General features: G+C 41.0%; 1 protein-coding gene across 1 annotated transcript in view; it reads left to right on the top strand.

Moving 5' to 3' along the window:
• The window catches only part of LOC124284148 (inorganic pyrophosphatase-like), a 38,978-nt gene that overhangs the window by 7,508 nt on the left and 15,189 nt on the right, over positions 1–16,281 (top strand). Inside the window, 6 exon segments of the mRNA XM_046720210.1 lie at positions 5,373–5,491; positions 9,842–9,961; positions 10,977–11,063; positions 13,137–13,200; positions 14,568–14,630; positions 15,454–15,494. Coding sequence (XP_046576166.1) covers positions 5,373–5,491; positions 9,842–9,961; positions 10,977–11,063; positions 13,137–13,200; positions 14,568–14,630; positions 15,454–15,494 — 494 coding nt within the window.

The following is a 16,281-nucleotide window of genomic DNA, read 5'->3' as shown; positions in this document are numbered from 1 at the left end:
TAACATGACTTGGTTGATTGGAGATAGCATATTCTATTGCACTAGTTGGTTAGAAAATTGATACAAATTCGTTTTTCATGTTTTTAAGTGACATCGCTATGATCAAGGGGAAATTGTTAAGGAGAAATGGAAATGTTTTTTGTGTTCTTTTGTTTTTTGTTTAAATATGTCAAACGGTGACCATGGTTACTTTGTTCTCCATTAGTGGTGTAACGATTCATCGATAGTATTGATGTTTGCATCGTCAACTATGCGATACAAGCATATCGATACAAAACACATTTAGGCAATATATATCGCGACTTCAACTTAAAACTTTTGGAAACCGGACTTTTCATATGCAGCCCCAACCTTCGATACTCCATACAATCTGAAAGTTTCATTGCCACATTCAAGTCAGGACTCAAAACATACCTGTTTTCAATGTATTATTAGGTGTACATATTGCTGTATAAATGTGGGAGGATATAGCCTTATATGCTGGCGTGGAAAAGGCGCATGAAGAAATCTGCATTTTATTATTTATGATACATCAATGTATCACCACAAGAGAGAATATATCCCGATACTACGTACGTAATTCACTAAGAAAAATAAACAAATTTAGAAAGCTTAACAGTTCGAATGTAAGTGACTGAGCACATTATGATGGAAAGAATTTGTTTGTATCTGTTATATATTGGTTTCTTGCCAATACTTCGTCTACAACATTATATCGTCTCGCCTCATTAAACTGGTATCGGGATATATCGTCTCGCCACTTTAGGCCACGATACACAGCTCTATTCTCCATCACACCAATATTGATCTACTTTAAAGTTTTACTCACTAGTTTAAAGTTGTTTCTTGAGTTATATTCAACAATTGAGAAAACATGGGTTTACTTTTTGGATTGGAAAGTGTGATTATTGTCTTCAAATGGAGTTCAAAAGTATTTACATTTGACAAGTTCTGTATGAACCATGCAAACACATCAGGCCTATGAACACCTGGGTGTTCTCATGCATTTTCACGATTAAGTGCTGGGTGGGGCTGTGGTGTTACAGCATCACGGTGGTCTCGATCATCAACTGTAGAAGGTGGCAGCAGATTCCTTATACCCAGTGTGCTGATTCACTCTGTGACCTGGAAACTGCTGTGTGTGTTTGTCTATTGTGTTTTCCTCTGGTCTCTCACCTGGAGGTGGTGTGTGTTTGGCTATGTAGTCATTGTGGTGTACCATGGTGAAGTGGTGTACTGTGAATCTCACCCGAGTGTCTTTGATATCAATAATATCACCACAAGTTGATAAAGTTACAAATATCCTAGATTTGCCAAGGATATTTTTATCTATCAACAAGTGTTGATGTATTTGATATCATCAAAATCACTCTTCATTAGTTTTCAATGAAAAATGTGTCATAGCTAAGCATTGTGACGTCATCAGTTTTTGATGTCATAGCATTGTGAGTCATGTGATTGATGACTTCAGGGCATTGTACAAAATCTACTGTCAAAACGATATCTCCTGGGAGTGTGGAACAGTTTTGGATGATAAAGTGGTATTCGAGTTGTACTGTACTGTGATGTGTGTAGAGTGGAGTACTGTTGTCTGCAGGGGTGAACAGCATTGAAAAGTTATTGGTCTTAAATGCATAGACTTTGACAAAAACAAATGCCATTCTGAAATATCGTTTGCAAAACCAGAGAAAAAAAATACATCATTTTGTAGAAAGATTGTCTCTGGCACACCATCACCGGGTGGGTGAGTGTAGTGTACATTGGTAAAATGTGTAGAAATGCATATCACCTCCACAAACTCCTATCATCAGTTATAACTCTGACAGGGGCGGTGGGGTGGCCTAATGGTTAAAGCATTGGCTCGTCACGCCGAAGACCCAGGTTTGAATCCCCACATGGGTACAATGTGTGAAGCCCATTTCTGGTGTCCCCCGCTGTGATGTTGCTGGAATATTGCTAAAAGCGGCGTAAAACCAAACTCAGTCAGTCAGTATAACTCTGACATGAATTGAGCATTTTAACATTTTAATTTTAGACATTTAACTGACGTTTCTTTGACATGGGGTCAAACATGGACCTTTGAATAGGTATAGTGCATCCTTATCCCAATAGAAGTCAGCCGATGCTGAATGGACTTGTTTCGAACTAGCAAGTGTTCATGGACTGGCTTGTTTGTGTTGACATGAGGACCTACCTTGCTAAGTCATTGTACCCGAGTGTAACAGGATTATGTCACCAAACTGGTTCAGGGTATTATTGTTACCAGTGGGTAGCAGTTGCTTTGAGCATTATGGTAGTAACTCCAGTGTAGCAACATCAGCTGACTATATCATTGTATATGGTAGGAAATCTCGCTTTGGTTATGGAGAATATTTCAGGACATTCAAACAGATTGACAGAATCTGTACGAATGCAAATGGTTATGACCTGAGAATATCCAGTTTAGAAAAATTCTTCAGCAACCCATGCTTGTCGTAAGACTAAGAGGTGTCTAAGGGGTTGGGCTTTCTGACTTGGTTGACACATGTTATCAGATCGTAATTTGAGTAGATTGATGCTCATGATGTTGATCAAGGGGTTGTTAAGACTGTTATTTATAGACTGTCTTCCTACAGCTAGAATACTGCTGACACGGCATTAAACATCCAAATTATAATGATCATAAAAAAAAAATTATGTGGTCGTTGTTCAAAATTGTCCATGAGCTTTGAAGTGTCATTGTCATAAACAGAATGTTAAAATCTAAAGATTTGAGGGGTTATCATGTTCAAATACCATAAAAGCAGATCTCAAGGATGTCAGAACCTCCGTTAATTTCAAACACAATAGTTGTTAAGTATTTTACGAGGCATATATATAGCGCCTGGAGTACATTAAGATATCAATCATACAAATATAAACTGTATGCCACGTTTACTGCAGCTTATTGAAATATACTGACTTCACTGTATAATGAGGATACTGTGTTATAATGAGGATCTATATAGTGTATGAGGTGTTGCCTGGACTGGCAGTAAATATCAGGTGTTATTAGTTGCATTCAACAGGAGACCAATCTGCCGACCATTAACATAATTAGTCTCGTGACGTTTAATTATCATAAAACTGTAGTGTGTTTGATGTACGAGAAATAATTCTGTGTCATTATACATACTACTTCTATTGTAGTTTTACAAACCAGTTTGTGACAAAGGCTCCAATCTGTTGTTAGTGCTTAGAAAGCCTTGTGAAGTGGAGCCCTTTATTGAAGACAGGGTGGTGGGGTAGTGTTTGCTCGTAACGCCTAAGACCCGGGGTCGATACTGCACATTGGTATAATGTATGCAGCCTATATCTGGTGTCCCCTGCCATGTTTTGCTGGTATTTTGATAAAAGCAGCATAAAACCTCACTCACTCACTCACTCACTCACTCACTCACTCACTCACTCACTCACTCACTCACTCACTCACTCACTCACTCACTCACTCACTCACTCACTCACTCACTCACTCACTCACTCGACCCGTGAAGATCTGGGGTAGAATAGGTCTTCAGCAACCCATGCTTGCCACAAAAGGCGACTATCCTTGTCGTAAGAGGCGACTAATAGGATCGGGTGGCCAGGCTCACTGACTTGGTTGACACATGTCATAGCATCCCAATTGCGAAGATCAATGCTTTTGATGTTGATCACTGGATTGTCTGGTCCAGACCCGATTATTTTCAGGCTGCCGCCATATGGATGGAATATTGCTGAGTGTGGTGTTAAACAGCAAACCAACCCACCCACCAACTTGCATGCATACCGTCCAGGTAGGAGATTAGGACACAGAGACACAACATCACATATCCCAAGGGTCTCAGCCTGTTGTAGCATTTCAATTTTCACTGCAAGAGGCAATCAAAACTAAATGCTACATGTCAGAAGCCCACAGTGTCTGTGGACAATGTCGACATGACCTCACATACCAAATGATATCTGCTGATTGGTCCTGATATGGCTGTGAGGGCGTGGATGCACTTTAGGTAAATGCAGTTCCTCAGGAATGACACCAAAGAGATAGGAGAGCCTCTTCAGTGTTTGTGAATCACGGTGTAAAGTTCATGGTGTAAAGTTGCCTCCCTTGGCAATGCAAGTGTGGCTGATTGGAGCTGATTTTGAGTCGGTGTTCATTGGTTTGTCTGCACCAAAAGGAATGGTCTGTCATTTTGGTAATTTTGTACCAGTAAAATAAAAAGAAAGAAATGCAGAGGCAGAACTAAAGTTCTGTTCAAAAGAGCATTGGGCGGTGGGGTAGCCTAGTGGTTAAAGCGTTTGCTCGTCATGCAAAAGACCCGGGTTCGATTCCCCACATGGGTACAGTGTGTGGAGGCCATTTCTGGTGTCCATCCGCTGTGATATTGCTGGAATATTGTTAAAAGCGGAGTAAACTATCCTCTCACTCACACAAAAGAGCATTAACACCGACTCACATATTCACTTTCCTTACCCATGAAGATGAGGGTTACGATTGGTCGACAGCAACCCATGCTTGTTGTAAGAGACAACTGGGCGGTGGGGTAGCGTAATGGTTAAAGCGTTGGCTCGTCACCCTGAAGACCCGGGTTCAAATCCCCACATGGGTACAATGTGTGAAGCCCATTTCTGGTGTCCCCCGCCGTGATGTTGCTGGAATATTGCTAAAAGCGGCGTAAAACCAAACTGAGTCAGTCAGTGTAAGAGACAACTAAAGGGATTGGGTGGTCAGGCTCGCTGACTTGGTTGACATGTGCCATTGTATCCCAGGTGTGTAGATCGATGTTTATGATGTTTACAGACCGACACCATATACCTGGAATATTGCTGAGTGTGGCATTAAAGAACAAACCAACCAACCCATTGATTCTGAATTAGCTCATAAAAATACTGGTAGTAAATATTTTGTCTTTTATTCTGGGAGGACTATCTGTAACCTCAACCCGTGAAGGTCCGGGTTAGAATTGATCTTCAGTAACCCCTGCTTGTCGTAAGAGGTGACTAACGGGATCGGGTGGTCAGACTCCTGGCTTGGTTGACACATATCATCGGTTCCTAATTGCGCAGATTGATGCTCATGCTGTTGATCACTGGATTGTCTGGTCCAGAACCGATTATTTACAGCCCGCAGCCATATAGGTGGAATATTGCTGGGTGCAGCGTAAAACTAAACTCACTCACTCACTCATCTGTAAACTCTGAAGACTAGTGAAACAAGGTTTACTCTATTCTTTAATGAGATTAATTTGTACAGAATCTTACTTCCAGATAACATTTTGGTAAGGTTTGGTTCTTTACAAGGCTTTGAAGCTTTGTTAGTGTCTGTAACATTGTAATCAGGTGCCATCGCTAACTGTTACATTTTCATATTACAGCCAACTCGGCAGGAAAAGTTGTCTCCCCCTTCCATGACATCCCCCTGTACTCCAATGCAGAAAAGACAGAGTTTAACATGGTGGTTGAGATACCACGATGGTCCAACGCCAAAATGGAGGTATGTTTGTGAGAAGAATATTGTTAGATATTGTGACCGGCTGATCGCGACCAAGGTGCAAAGTATAGCTGATTGTAGCTTATTTTGAGTCACTGATTTTTGTCCTATTTTCATTGGTTTGTTGACTTCAGATTTAAATGATCTGTCATTTTTGTATTTATGATGCAATAAAAATAACGAAAGAAATGCAGTGACAGAACTGAAATATTGTTCGAAAGAGCATTGAAATTAACTCCTTCTCCTCTCTTTCTCTCTCTTTCTCTCTCTCTCTTTCTCTCTCTCTCTCATTCTCTACCGCCTCTGTGGTGTAGTGGTTAGAGCGTCCGCCCGGAGAGCGGAAGGTCGGGGGTTCGATCCCCGATCGCGTCAAACCAAAAGACGTTAAAATATGGACTTGTTGGTCCCTGCCTGGCGTTCGGCATTAATGGGTACAACAAGGACTGGTCGGCTCGGAGTCAGTATAATGTGTCTGAGTGGGATATTCATGCTTCACTGCGGCATGGTATCTCAGTGGGCTAGCACTATAAAACCAGCTTCAGTCTGGGCTAGTACAAGCAGCCGCACATACACATACACACGCATGCACGTCGTCATATGAGCGAAATATTCTCAAGAACGACGTAAAACCCAATTTCACCTCACCTCACCTCTCATTCTCTCTCTTTCATATTCTCTCTGTCTGTCTCTCTCTCTCTCTCTCTCTCTCTCTCTCTCTCTCTGTCTGTCTCTCTCTCTCATTCATAAATAAGTGCTACATGTCGAAAGCCCACACTGTCTGTGAACAGTGTCAACATGACTTCACATACCCTATGATATCTGGGGATTGTTCCTGTTATGTGAGGGTGTGTGTATGCACTTAAGTAAGTGCAGTTCCTCAGGAATGACACCAAAGAGAAAGTAGGAGAGTCCCTCCAATCCTTGTGAAAGACACAACTGTTTGTAGGCTTTGCTTCAACTGTCAGTGATGTATGTAGCAATTCCCAGGAAAATCCTACAGTGAAAAAATGCAGATTCCTGATCAGTATCTGTGCTTTGACCCGACAGTTGTTCTGGCATTTTCCATCCAGCCATTTATTGATTTGCCTTCTTCCTTGATCCCACAGTGTATAAACAGCAAAACTGGACTTGAGAAAAATAATAAAGACTTTAAGTTGTTCATTTCTCAGACCAACAAAATAACAAATTGGATTCTAAAACATAGAAATGTGTATGCTATTTGTCTAGTTTGTACAGTAGAACTATTTACTGGGTTGAGCACAGTTTGACAGGGTATTCATGAAACTACTGTGCAGCTGTTGGATTGTATACCCTCATATTCTGAATACGTTGTTGACTCATTTACATATATACCCATTTATGCGAATAGCGCAAAATCTATTCATATTTATGCTAGTTGGAATTTTATAGAAAATGGCATGTACATGTATGTTTTTCATCTCACAGCCAGGGCTACAGAGAAGGGGCGTACAGGCGTAATGTACGCCTCAAAATCAATTGAGTACGACATAATATAAGATTTCAAGAGTATCATGTACGCACATAAATACCTTTGTACGTCTAACATTTAATTTTCGTGCGTATCGTGCAAATGGAAATCTTTTTCGGATAAATACTTGTCAAGTTTCTTTTGCGAAACACGATTTGACACATGAGGAAACCCCGACAGTAGGAATCACTTGCGTTGCCATGCAGCGATATGCGTCACTATTTTTCGATTGGCTAAAAACTACACTGTTCCTATTTATATCCAGTCAGACCTGACATTTCGCGCATCACACGGTCGCTCAGTTATTTCTCACGCGTCTTCAAATACAAATACATGGTTGGAAATAGTGATCGATGAATCGTCTAGATGAACCACATCACCAACTCGCTCACACAAAAACATGTCAGTACTCCTTCAAAATTCTCAGTACACCTCCACTTGCAATATGATGTGTAAGTACACTCGCACCCCCAAAAGTTATCTGGAGCCCTGTCACAGCAGTAGACCAGTTGCTGTAATCAGTGTTTTGTTTGTTTATTAGAGCGGCTACAAATACACTATGAGTTGACTATGATACTTATCATGAATATTTGGTAATGAGTAACCAATACACAAACAAGTCAACTGTGGAAATGTTATTCAGTGTAACAATAACAAAGTATATTCTTTGATCTGTTTTGACCATGTTGACAATGATAATTTATCACAGTGACCAGTAACATTACTTTCAAATTATATACAAGTGTTGACCATTATAATGCCTGTCTTGGATATATTCCAATTTTTAAACATATTTTTTGCATATTTTAGTTTGATAAATAACACCCAAATTCAAGTAAAAATACTCCATTTAACTTTAAATCATGAATAACCAATTCTACTGATAGTGAAAAACCGATTGAATTCCTGAAGGGATATGGTTTGGTTTACCGAATGTGCAAGTTAGTTGTAACAGCCTTGTTTAGCTAACCATAACTTCTTGACCCATCCCATTATCATGATCATCACACCATTCCTTGAGAATAGACGAAATGACGAGTTTTATCTCGGCTTGCTCAAAGGCCAATGTTTGGTCTTGTGTCTGCAACAGATGTCTAAAAACATTACAAATTGGAATTCCCAGTTCATGTTTGTATAGTAACCTAAAGTTACAGCTTTTTAAAGGTTATATTGTATTTTACTGATAAACGAAACAAGAAAAGGAAGGGTGTGACATTGTTAAAGCAAAATTTTAGATTATTGCATTGATTGCAGCAGTAAAATACCTCTTTTAAAATTCTTCTAAAGTTTTAAAATGATAACTGAAAATAATCTGTATTTTGTTCAAAACAATGTTTCACCAGTTGTGGTGAAGGTCACCACGCATTTTCAAATCTATGCTTAGAATGATTTTATCATGTTTATTGGCATAGCATAGATATGTTAACTTCTTTCACGCATATCTACAGTCATACATTTATATTCCTTCTGTAAAAACCTGGTTGTTGTTTAACGGCGCACTCAGCAATATTCCAACTATATGGCAGCGGTCTGTAAATTATCGAGTCTGGACCAGACAATCCACTGATCAACAGCATGAGCATCGATCTACACAATTAGGATACGATGACATGTGTCAACCAAGTCAAGGATGACAATGTCATGTCATCGATTCCCAATTGCGCAGATCGATGCTCATGCTGTTAATCACTGGATTGTCGGTTCCAGACTCGATTATTTACAGACCGCCACCATATGGCTGGAATATTGCTGAGTGCGGCGTAAAACTAAACTTACTCACTCATTCTGGATGAGACTCGACTAAAACTAGTACTAGAATTTGTACATCACTTAGATGTTGAATTTCAATACTTTCTAAATAGCACTGTGTATTCATAGCGTTGACCATGGAACTGTGTCAATTTCCACTTGTCAGAGGGGTACACAAAATATGTGAACTAGACTCCCTGTTGTCAGACTTTTATATTTGTGAGCCGCTGTGATTGATTGGGTTAGATCGCTGACTTGGTGGGCTGGCAATGAAGATCAGAGTGTGGGTTTGAATCCCGGATGAGACTCAAAACCCTTCCAAAAGTATAAACTTCTGTACTTTACAGAGAAAGTTTAATCCCAAATATACCATGTTGCATTTGACCTATCAGAAAGGCATTGTGGGTACAAATTTGATGCAAGCACTGGTGAATTTATTTTGAATAAGATGAATATTAAAGATGAATTAATTCCAGATATATTCCTGTCCAGTCCATTTTATAACCAGACGGCAGAATTGAATGATTAATCAGCATTTTTAATTTCAGATTCGTTGGCATGGTAATTCCGGGGTTTCGTGCACACAGTAATGAGAGTGCATGGGGGAAGAATATCAAAATAAATTATTGCATGTTTACTTCACATCCCTCTACAGAGATATTTTTAGGGGAGAAAAGATATGGTAATAATAAATATTATAAGTTTGTCAGTGTTTCCGCTGACTAAATTATTTATCGGACACTGTGTCTGGCGACCTAAAATTTTACCGGTCATGAATTATATTGCCGGTCATATCCTATTACCATACTGTAAGTACTCATGTTAAACTTATTTTTAGCCTGGATATTTCCCAAACATAACAACTTTTGCGACCATGAAAGCACAGCCAAGACTGTGATTTCACTTACCCATGATTTTTTTATTTTAATACATGATTATTTACCGGACACAGTGTCCGGTTGGCTTTCAATCTACCAGTCCCCAACAAATTTTACCGGCGATTTTCAGGTATATACCGGAGAACGGAAACACTGTTTGTTTTCCTGACATGTCAGCAGCAAGTGATGCTTAGTGTGGGTTAACTTGGTCTAATCCTTGCTGATGCTTTGTTGCAGATCTGTAAAGATGAAAAGATGAACCCAATAAAACAGGATGTAAAGAAAGGAAAACTGCGTTATGTAAAAAACATCTTCCCTCACCATGGCTACATCTGGAACTATGGCGCCTTCCCTCAGGTAAACATATATGTACAACATCTGTCTTCGATGAATCCCTTCCACAGGTAACATTAACATCACATTTGTATCCTTGGTTATAATGGAACTTTAATGTCAATTATAAATGATTCACACCTTCCATCGGGTAAACATGCACAATTTATGCCTTTTCTCATAATGTCTTCTACACACCTCAGTGTGTTATTGTGTTGTGTGGTATTGTGTTGTCAGTGTGGTATTGTGTTGTGTGGTATTGTGTTGTCAGTGTGGTATTGTGTTGTGTGGTATTGTGTTGTCAGTGTGTTATTGTGTTGTCAGTGTGTTATTGTGTTGTCAGTGTGTTGTTGTCAGTGTGTTATTGTGTTGTCAGTGTGTTATTGTGTTGTCAGTGTGTTGTCAGTGTGTTATTGTGTTGTCAGTGTGGTATTGTGTTGTCAGTGTGTGGTATTGTGTTGTCAGTGTGTTATTGTGTTGTCAGTGTGTTATTGTGTTGTCAGTGTGGTATTGTGTTGTCAGTGTGATATTGTGTTGTCAGTGTGTTATTGTGTTGTCAGTGTGTTATTGTGTTGTCAGTGTGGTATTGTGTTGTGTGGTATTGTGTTGTCAGTGTGTTATTGTGTTGTCAGTGTGTTATTGTGTTGTCAGTGTGTTATTGTGTTGTCAGTGTGTTATTGTGTTGTGTTGTCAGTGTGTTATTGTGTTGTCAGTGTGTTATTGTGTTGTGTGGTATTGTGTTGTCAGTGTGTTATTGTGTTGTGTGGTATTGTGTTGTCAGTGTGTTATTGTGTTGTCAGTTTGGTATTGTGTGGTATTGTGTTGTGTGGTATTGTGTTGTCAGTGTGGTATTGTGTTGTCAGTGTGGTATTGTGTTGTGTGGTATTGTGTTGTCTGCGGTTATTGTGTTGTCAGTGTGGTATTGTGTTGTCAGTGTGGTATTGTGTTGTGTGGTATTGTGTTGTCAGTGTGGTATTGTGTTGTGTGGTATTGTGTTGAGTGTTGTGTGGATAGTTTCAGTTTGTATTTATTGTTTCAGACGTGGGAGGACCCAGAAGAGGTGTTCCCGGAGACCGACACAAAAGGAGACAAAGATCCACTAGATGTCTGTGAAATAGGTTACAAGGTGAGCAGTCTACGTACCGTAGAAGAATAATCATAACATTTCATCCGTGCCCATCTGTCTTCCAAACCTGCCACCTCACTTCATTTTGTTATATTGACCATTGTCAATTGTCCAGGGTAGCGTTTAGTCCAGGTAGTCCAGGGCGTTTAGTCCACCTGTGATGAGCCTAGTCCAGTTGATCCCAAGGTAGCTGATGCGACTCACACTAGTAACCTGTTGATCCCAAGGTAGCAGGGTAGCAGTTGGTCACAGTTGGTCACGACTCACTAGTAACCTGTTGATCCCAAGGTAGCAGTTGGTCACGACTCACTAGTAACCTGTTGATCCCAAGGTAGCAGTTGGTCACGACTCACTAGTAACCTGGTTGATCCCAAGGTAGCAGTTGGTCACGACTCACTAGTAACCTGTTGATCCCAAGGTAGCAGTTGGTCACGACTCACTAGTAACCTGTTGATCCCAAGGTAGCAGTTGGTCACGACTCACACTAGTAACCTGCAGTTGGTGATCTAGTAACCTGTTGATCCCAAGGTAGCAGTTGGTCACGACTCACTAGTAACCTGCGTGATCCCAAGGTAGCAGTTGGTCACGACTCACTAGTAACCTGCGTGATCCCAAGGTAGCAGTTGGTCACGACTCACTAGTAACCTGCGTGATCCCAAGGTAGCAGTTGGTCACGACTCACTAGTAACCTGCGTGAGCAGTTGGTAGCAGTTGGTCACGGTCACGACTGCGCGTTGATCCCAAGGTAGCAGTTGGTCACGACTCACTAGTAACCTGTTGATCCCAAGGTAGCAGTTGGTCACGACTCACTAGTAACCTGCGTGATCCCAAGGTAGCAGTTGGTCACGACTCACTAGTAACCTGTTGATCCCAAGGTAGCAGTTGGTCACGACTCACTAGTAACCTGCGTGATCCCAAGGTAGCAGTTGGTCAGTTGACTCACTCACTAGTAACCTGCGTGATTCCTGGGGTAGCAGTTGGTCACGACTCACCAGTAACCCTAGTAACCGTGATCCCAAGGTAGCAGTTGGTCACGTAACTCACCAGTAACCCGCGTGATCCCAAGGTAGCAGTTGGTCACGACTCACTAGTAACCCGCGTGATCCCAAGGTAGCAGTTGGTCCGCGACTCACTAGTAACCCGCGTGATCCCAAGGTAGCAGTTGGTCACGACTCACTAGTAAGCCCGCGTGATCCCAGGGTAGCAGTTGGTCACGACTCACTAATAACCAGCGCGTGATCCCAAGGTAGCAGTTGGTCGACTGACTCAGTTGGTCTGGGCTCCTAGTAACCTGCGCGTGATCCCAAGGTAGCAGTTGGTCACGACTCACTAGTAACCTGCGTGATTCCCGGGTAGCAGTTGGTCACGACTCACTAGTAACCTGCGTGATCCCAAGGTAGCAGTTGGTCACGACTCACTAGTAACCTGCGTGATCCCAAGGTAGCAGTTGGTCACGACTCACTAGTAACCTGCGTGATCCCAAGGTAGCAGTTGGTCACGACTCACTAGTAACCTGCGTGATCCCAAGGTAGCAGTTGGTCACGACTCACTAGTAACCTGCGTGATCCCAAGGTAGCAGTTGTAGCGAGTAACCTGCGTGATCCCAGGGTAGCAGTTGTAGCGAGTAACCTGCGTGATCCCAGGGTAGCAGTTGTCCCAAGTAACCTGCATGATCCCAGGGTGGCAGTTGTCCCAAGTAACCCCGCGTGATCCCAGGGTAGCAGTTGTCCCCTGTATGATCCCAAGTAACCTGCGCGGATCCCAGGGTAGCAGTTATCCCGAGTAACCTGCGTGATCCCAAGGTAGCAGTTGTCCCGAGTAACCTGCGTGATCCCAGGGTAGCAGTTGTAGCGAGTAATCTGCGTGATCCCAGGGTAGCAGTTGTAGCGAGTAACCTGCGTGATCCCAGGGTAGCAGTTGTCCCGAGTAACTTGTGTGACGACAGGATCCAGATCGTCTCAAGTCTCAACATTCGTGATCCCAGGGGTAGAAGTTGTCCCCAAGTAACCTGTATAACCAGTTTGTTCATCCATCATCTCATGCTCATGTTTTTACACATTATCTCTTTAACAGGTCCAGAAGCGTGGTGCTGTGATAAGGGTAAAGGTCTTAGGCACGATGTTGCTCATTGATGAAGGTAGGTGTTTAGCAGCAGTTTCCCCATTGATTTTTCTGAAGGACTTAATGGCGAATCTTCCAAAATTGACACAAACAATTTAGTAACAAGTTCCCATGTTTGAAGAATTCCCCATATTTAGATAATGTAGACTGGAGTCGTTTCTGATATGGAAGTATCCACCCTCTTATGTCATCTTATATTGTTACTTTATTTTTTCTCCATGATCATAATAACACTAAGGCAGTGTTCAAAAGTAGGCATATAATTCAAGTGATCTTTATTATAACAATGCACCCATGAAGATCTGGTTAGAATTGGTCTTCAGCAACCCATGCTTGTCGTAAGAGGCGACAAACAGGATTGGGTGGTCAGACTCGCTGAATTGGTTGCCACATGTCATCATGTCCCATTTGCGTAGATTGATACTCATGCTGTTGATCACTGGATTGTCTGAGTGCGGAGTTAAACAATAACCAACCAATCTTATTATAACATAAGATTTATGTTAAAATTTAAATATTTTAGGGGATCCAAACACGACCATAAAAACAACTCCAGGACACCTTTGAACAGCTAAAGCATACTTTCATGAATTCCTGGGTCATCGTGACCTTATGTTAGGAGGTGAAAATTAAAGTGCTCTCTTTGATCTCAATACCAGTTAATTTATTATTGACGTAAAGAATCTCTTCTAATGCTGAAGTGTATATTGATTCCTAGGTCATAATGACCCAATAATGTCTAATGCTGAATTACACTGAAGTGTGTACTGATTACTAGGTCATGGTGACCCAATATTGTCTTATGCCGAATCACACTGAATTATATATTGTTTTGTTCGTTGTTTAACTATAACTTTGTATAGTATAAGGTGTCTGTCTGTAAATAATAGTCTGTACTGGATAACCCAATGATCAACCTCATGAGCATCAATCTATGCAGTTGGGATACTATGGCATCAACCAAGTCAGCAAGTCTTACCACCGAAGTGTATATTGATGATCCCCAGGTCATGGTGACCCAATATTGTCTAATACCGAATAACACAGTATTGTATATTGATGATCCCCATGTCATGGTGACCCAGTATTGTCTAATGCCGGATAACACAGTATTGTATATTGATGATCCCCAGGTCATGGTGACCCAGTATTGTCTAATGCCGAATAACACAGTATTGTATATTGATGATCCCCAGGTCATGGTGACCCAATATTGTCTAATGCCGAATAACACCGTATTGTATATTGATGATGCCCAGGTCATGGTGACCCAGTATTGTCTAGGACAGGTCACATATTGGTATACCTGTAACCTGAATCACACAGATGATAAGCCCATGTTACCCACCAGCAGAATAACACCTGCATACTACTCATTCCCAGGTGAGACCGATTGGAAGGTGATTGCTATTGATGTCACAGATCCATTAGCAGCTGAACTCAATGGTAAGTACATGGAAACACATTCCTGTCTCTCTTGGAATAAACCGTTATAAACTGACTACTCTGTCATGTTCAACCTCACTCATGCCATAACTGGTCATCGTAATGAAACATAGATATAAAGTGTTCAGAGGTCTGCACAGCGTAGAAATGACCCCGCCCAGATCGGAGTTGGTAACTGTACTGGCCCCGATTTCTCGAAACAAACCTAAGTCTGAGTTTTGAATCAAGTTTGAGAAAACACAAGAAAATGCATTTCGCAGAATAAACTGAAATTAATATTGAACTTAAACTTAGTAGACAATCTGAGTTTGTGTTTGGTAGATAGGCTACGTGAGTTTGCCTGGATTTATGGTCTTAGAAATGCAACTGAATTAGAAACTCAGATGTTTCAAATTGTCAAACTCAGTTTGAAATTTTAGTAAAAACTTAAGTTTCTTTCGAGAAATTGGATCCAGTTGACTGTGACTTGATACCAAGAGGTATCTAGGCCCCATAGGCCTGATTATCTGAATTCAGTGAATTCACTTTGCACAGTTACATTGCTCAGGAGTGCTAGAAACTGATTAAATGCCAGATTCATCCTGAATGTGTCATTCTCTGCCCGCCCCATACCTGTAGTCAACTAAGTCATCAGGCTGACAGAAGTTGTGAATATCTAAGCCCTGCATCAGTCCATGTTTTACTCCCTCATCAAGCTGACAGACTGAGATGCAACTTGTTTGGTTCATATTTATTTAAAATGTGGGACGTTTGTGTTTATCAAATTAATGTTACTCTGACATTTCAGACACTTTTGTAATGCATTCATTGTCTTTTCCTGTAGATATTGAAGATGTAGAAAAGAAAATGCCTGGCTTTTTGAAGGTGAGTGTTGTCACATCAACTTCGATGATCAAATGTCGTCTATGTTAATTACGATGCCAACATTGCTACCAACACAAGTATCACAATCAACACCAATATTACCATCAATAATTACCATCAATACCAATGTTACCACAAACAGTATCACAATCAACACCAATATCACCACCTTTTTAAGAACATCAATATTACCATCAGTAATTACCATCAACACCAATGTTACCACAAGCACCAGTATTACCATCAACACCAATGTTACCACAAGCACCAGTATTACCATCAACACCAATGTTACCACAAGCACCAGTATTACCATCAACACCAATGTTACCACAAGCACCAGTATTACCATCAACACCAATGTTACCACAAGCACCAGTATTACCATCAACACCAATGTTACCACAAGCACCAGTATTACCATCAACACCAATGTTACCACAAGCACCAGTATTACCATCAACACCAATGTTACCACAAGCACCAGTATTACCATCAACACCAATGTTACCACAAGCACCAGTATTACCATCAACACCAATGTTACCACAAGCACCAGTATTACCATCAACACCAATGTTACCACAAGCACCAGTATTACCATCAACACCAATGTTACCACAAGCACCAGTATTACCATCAACACCAATGTTACCACAAGCACCAGTATTACCATCAACACCAATGTTACCACAAGCACCAGTATTACCATCAACACCAATGTTACCACAAGCACCAGTATTACCATCAACACCAATGTTACCACAAGCACCAGTATTACCATCAA

This window comes from Haliotis rubra, unplaced genomic scaffold (assembly GCF_003918875.1).
Source record: "Haliotis rubra isolate DU_JTF1 unplaced genomic scaffold, ASM391887v1 Scf33, whole genome shotgun sequence".
In the NCBI taxonomy this organism is placed as follows: domain Eukaryota; kingdom Metazoa; phylum Mollusca; class Gastropoda; order Lepetellida; family Haliotidae; genus Haliotis; species Haliotis rubra.
Note: the sequence above shows the minus strand (reverse complement) of the source record. Positions and strands in the feature narration are given on the sequence as shown.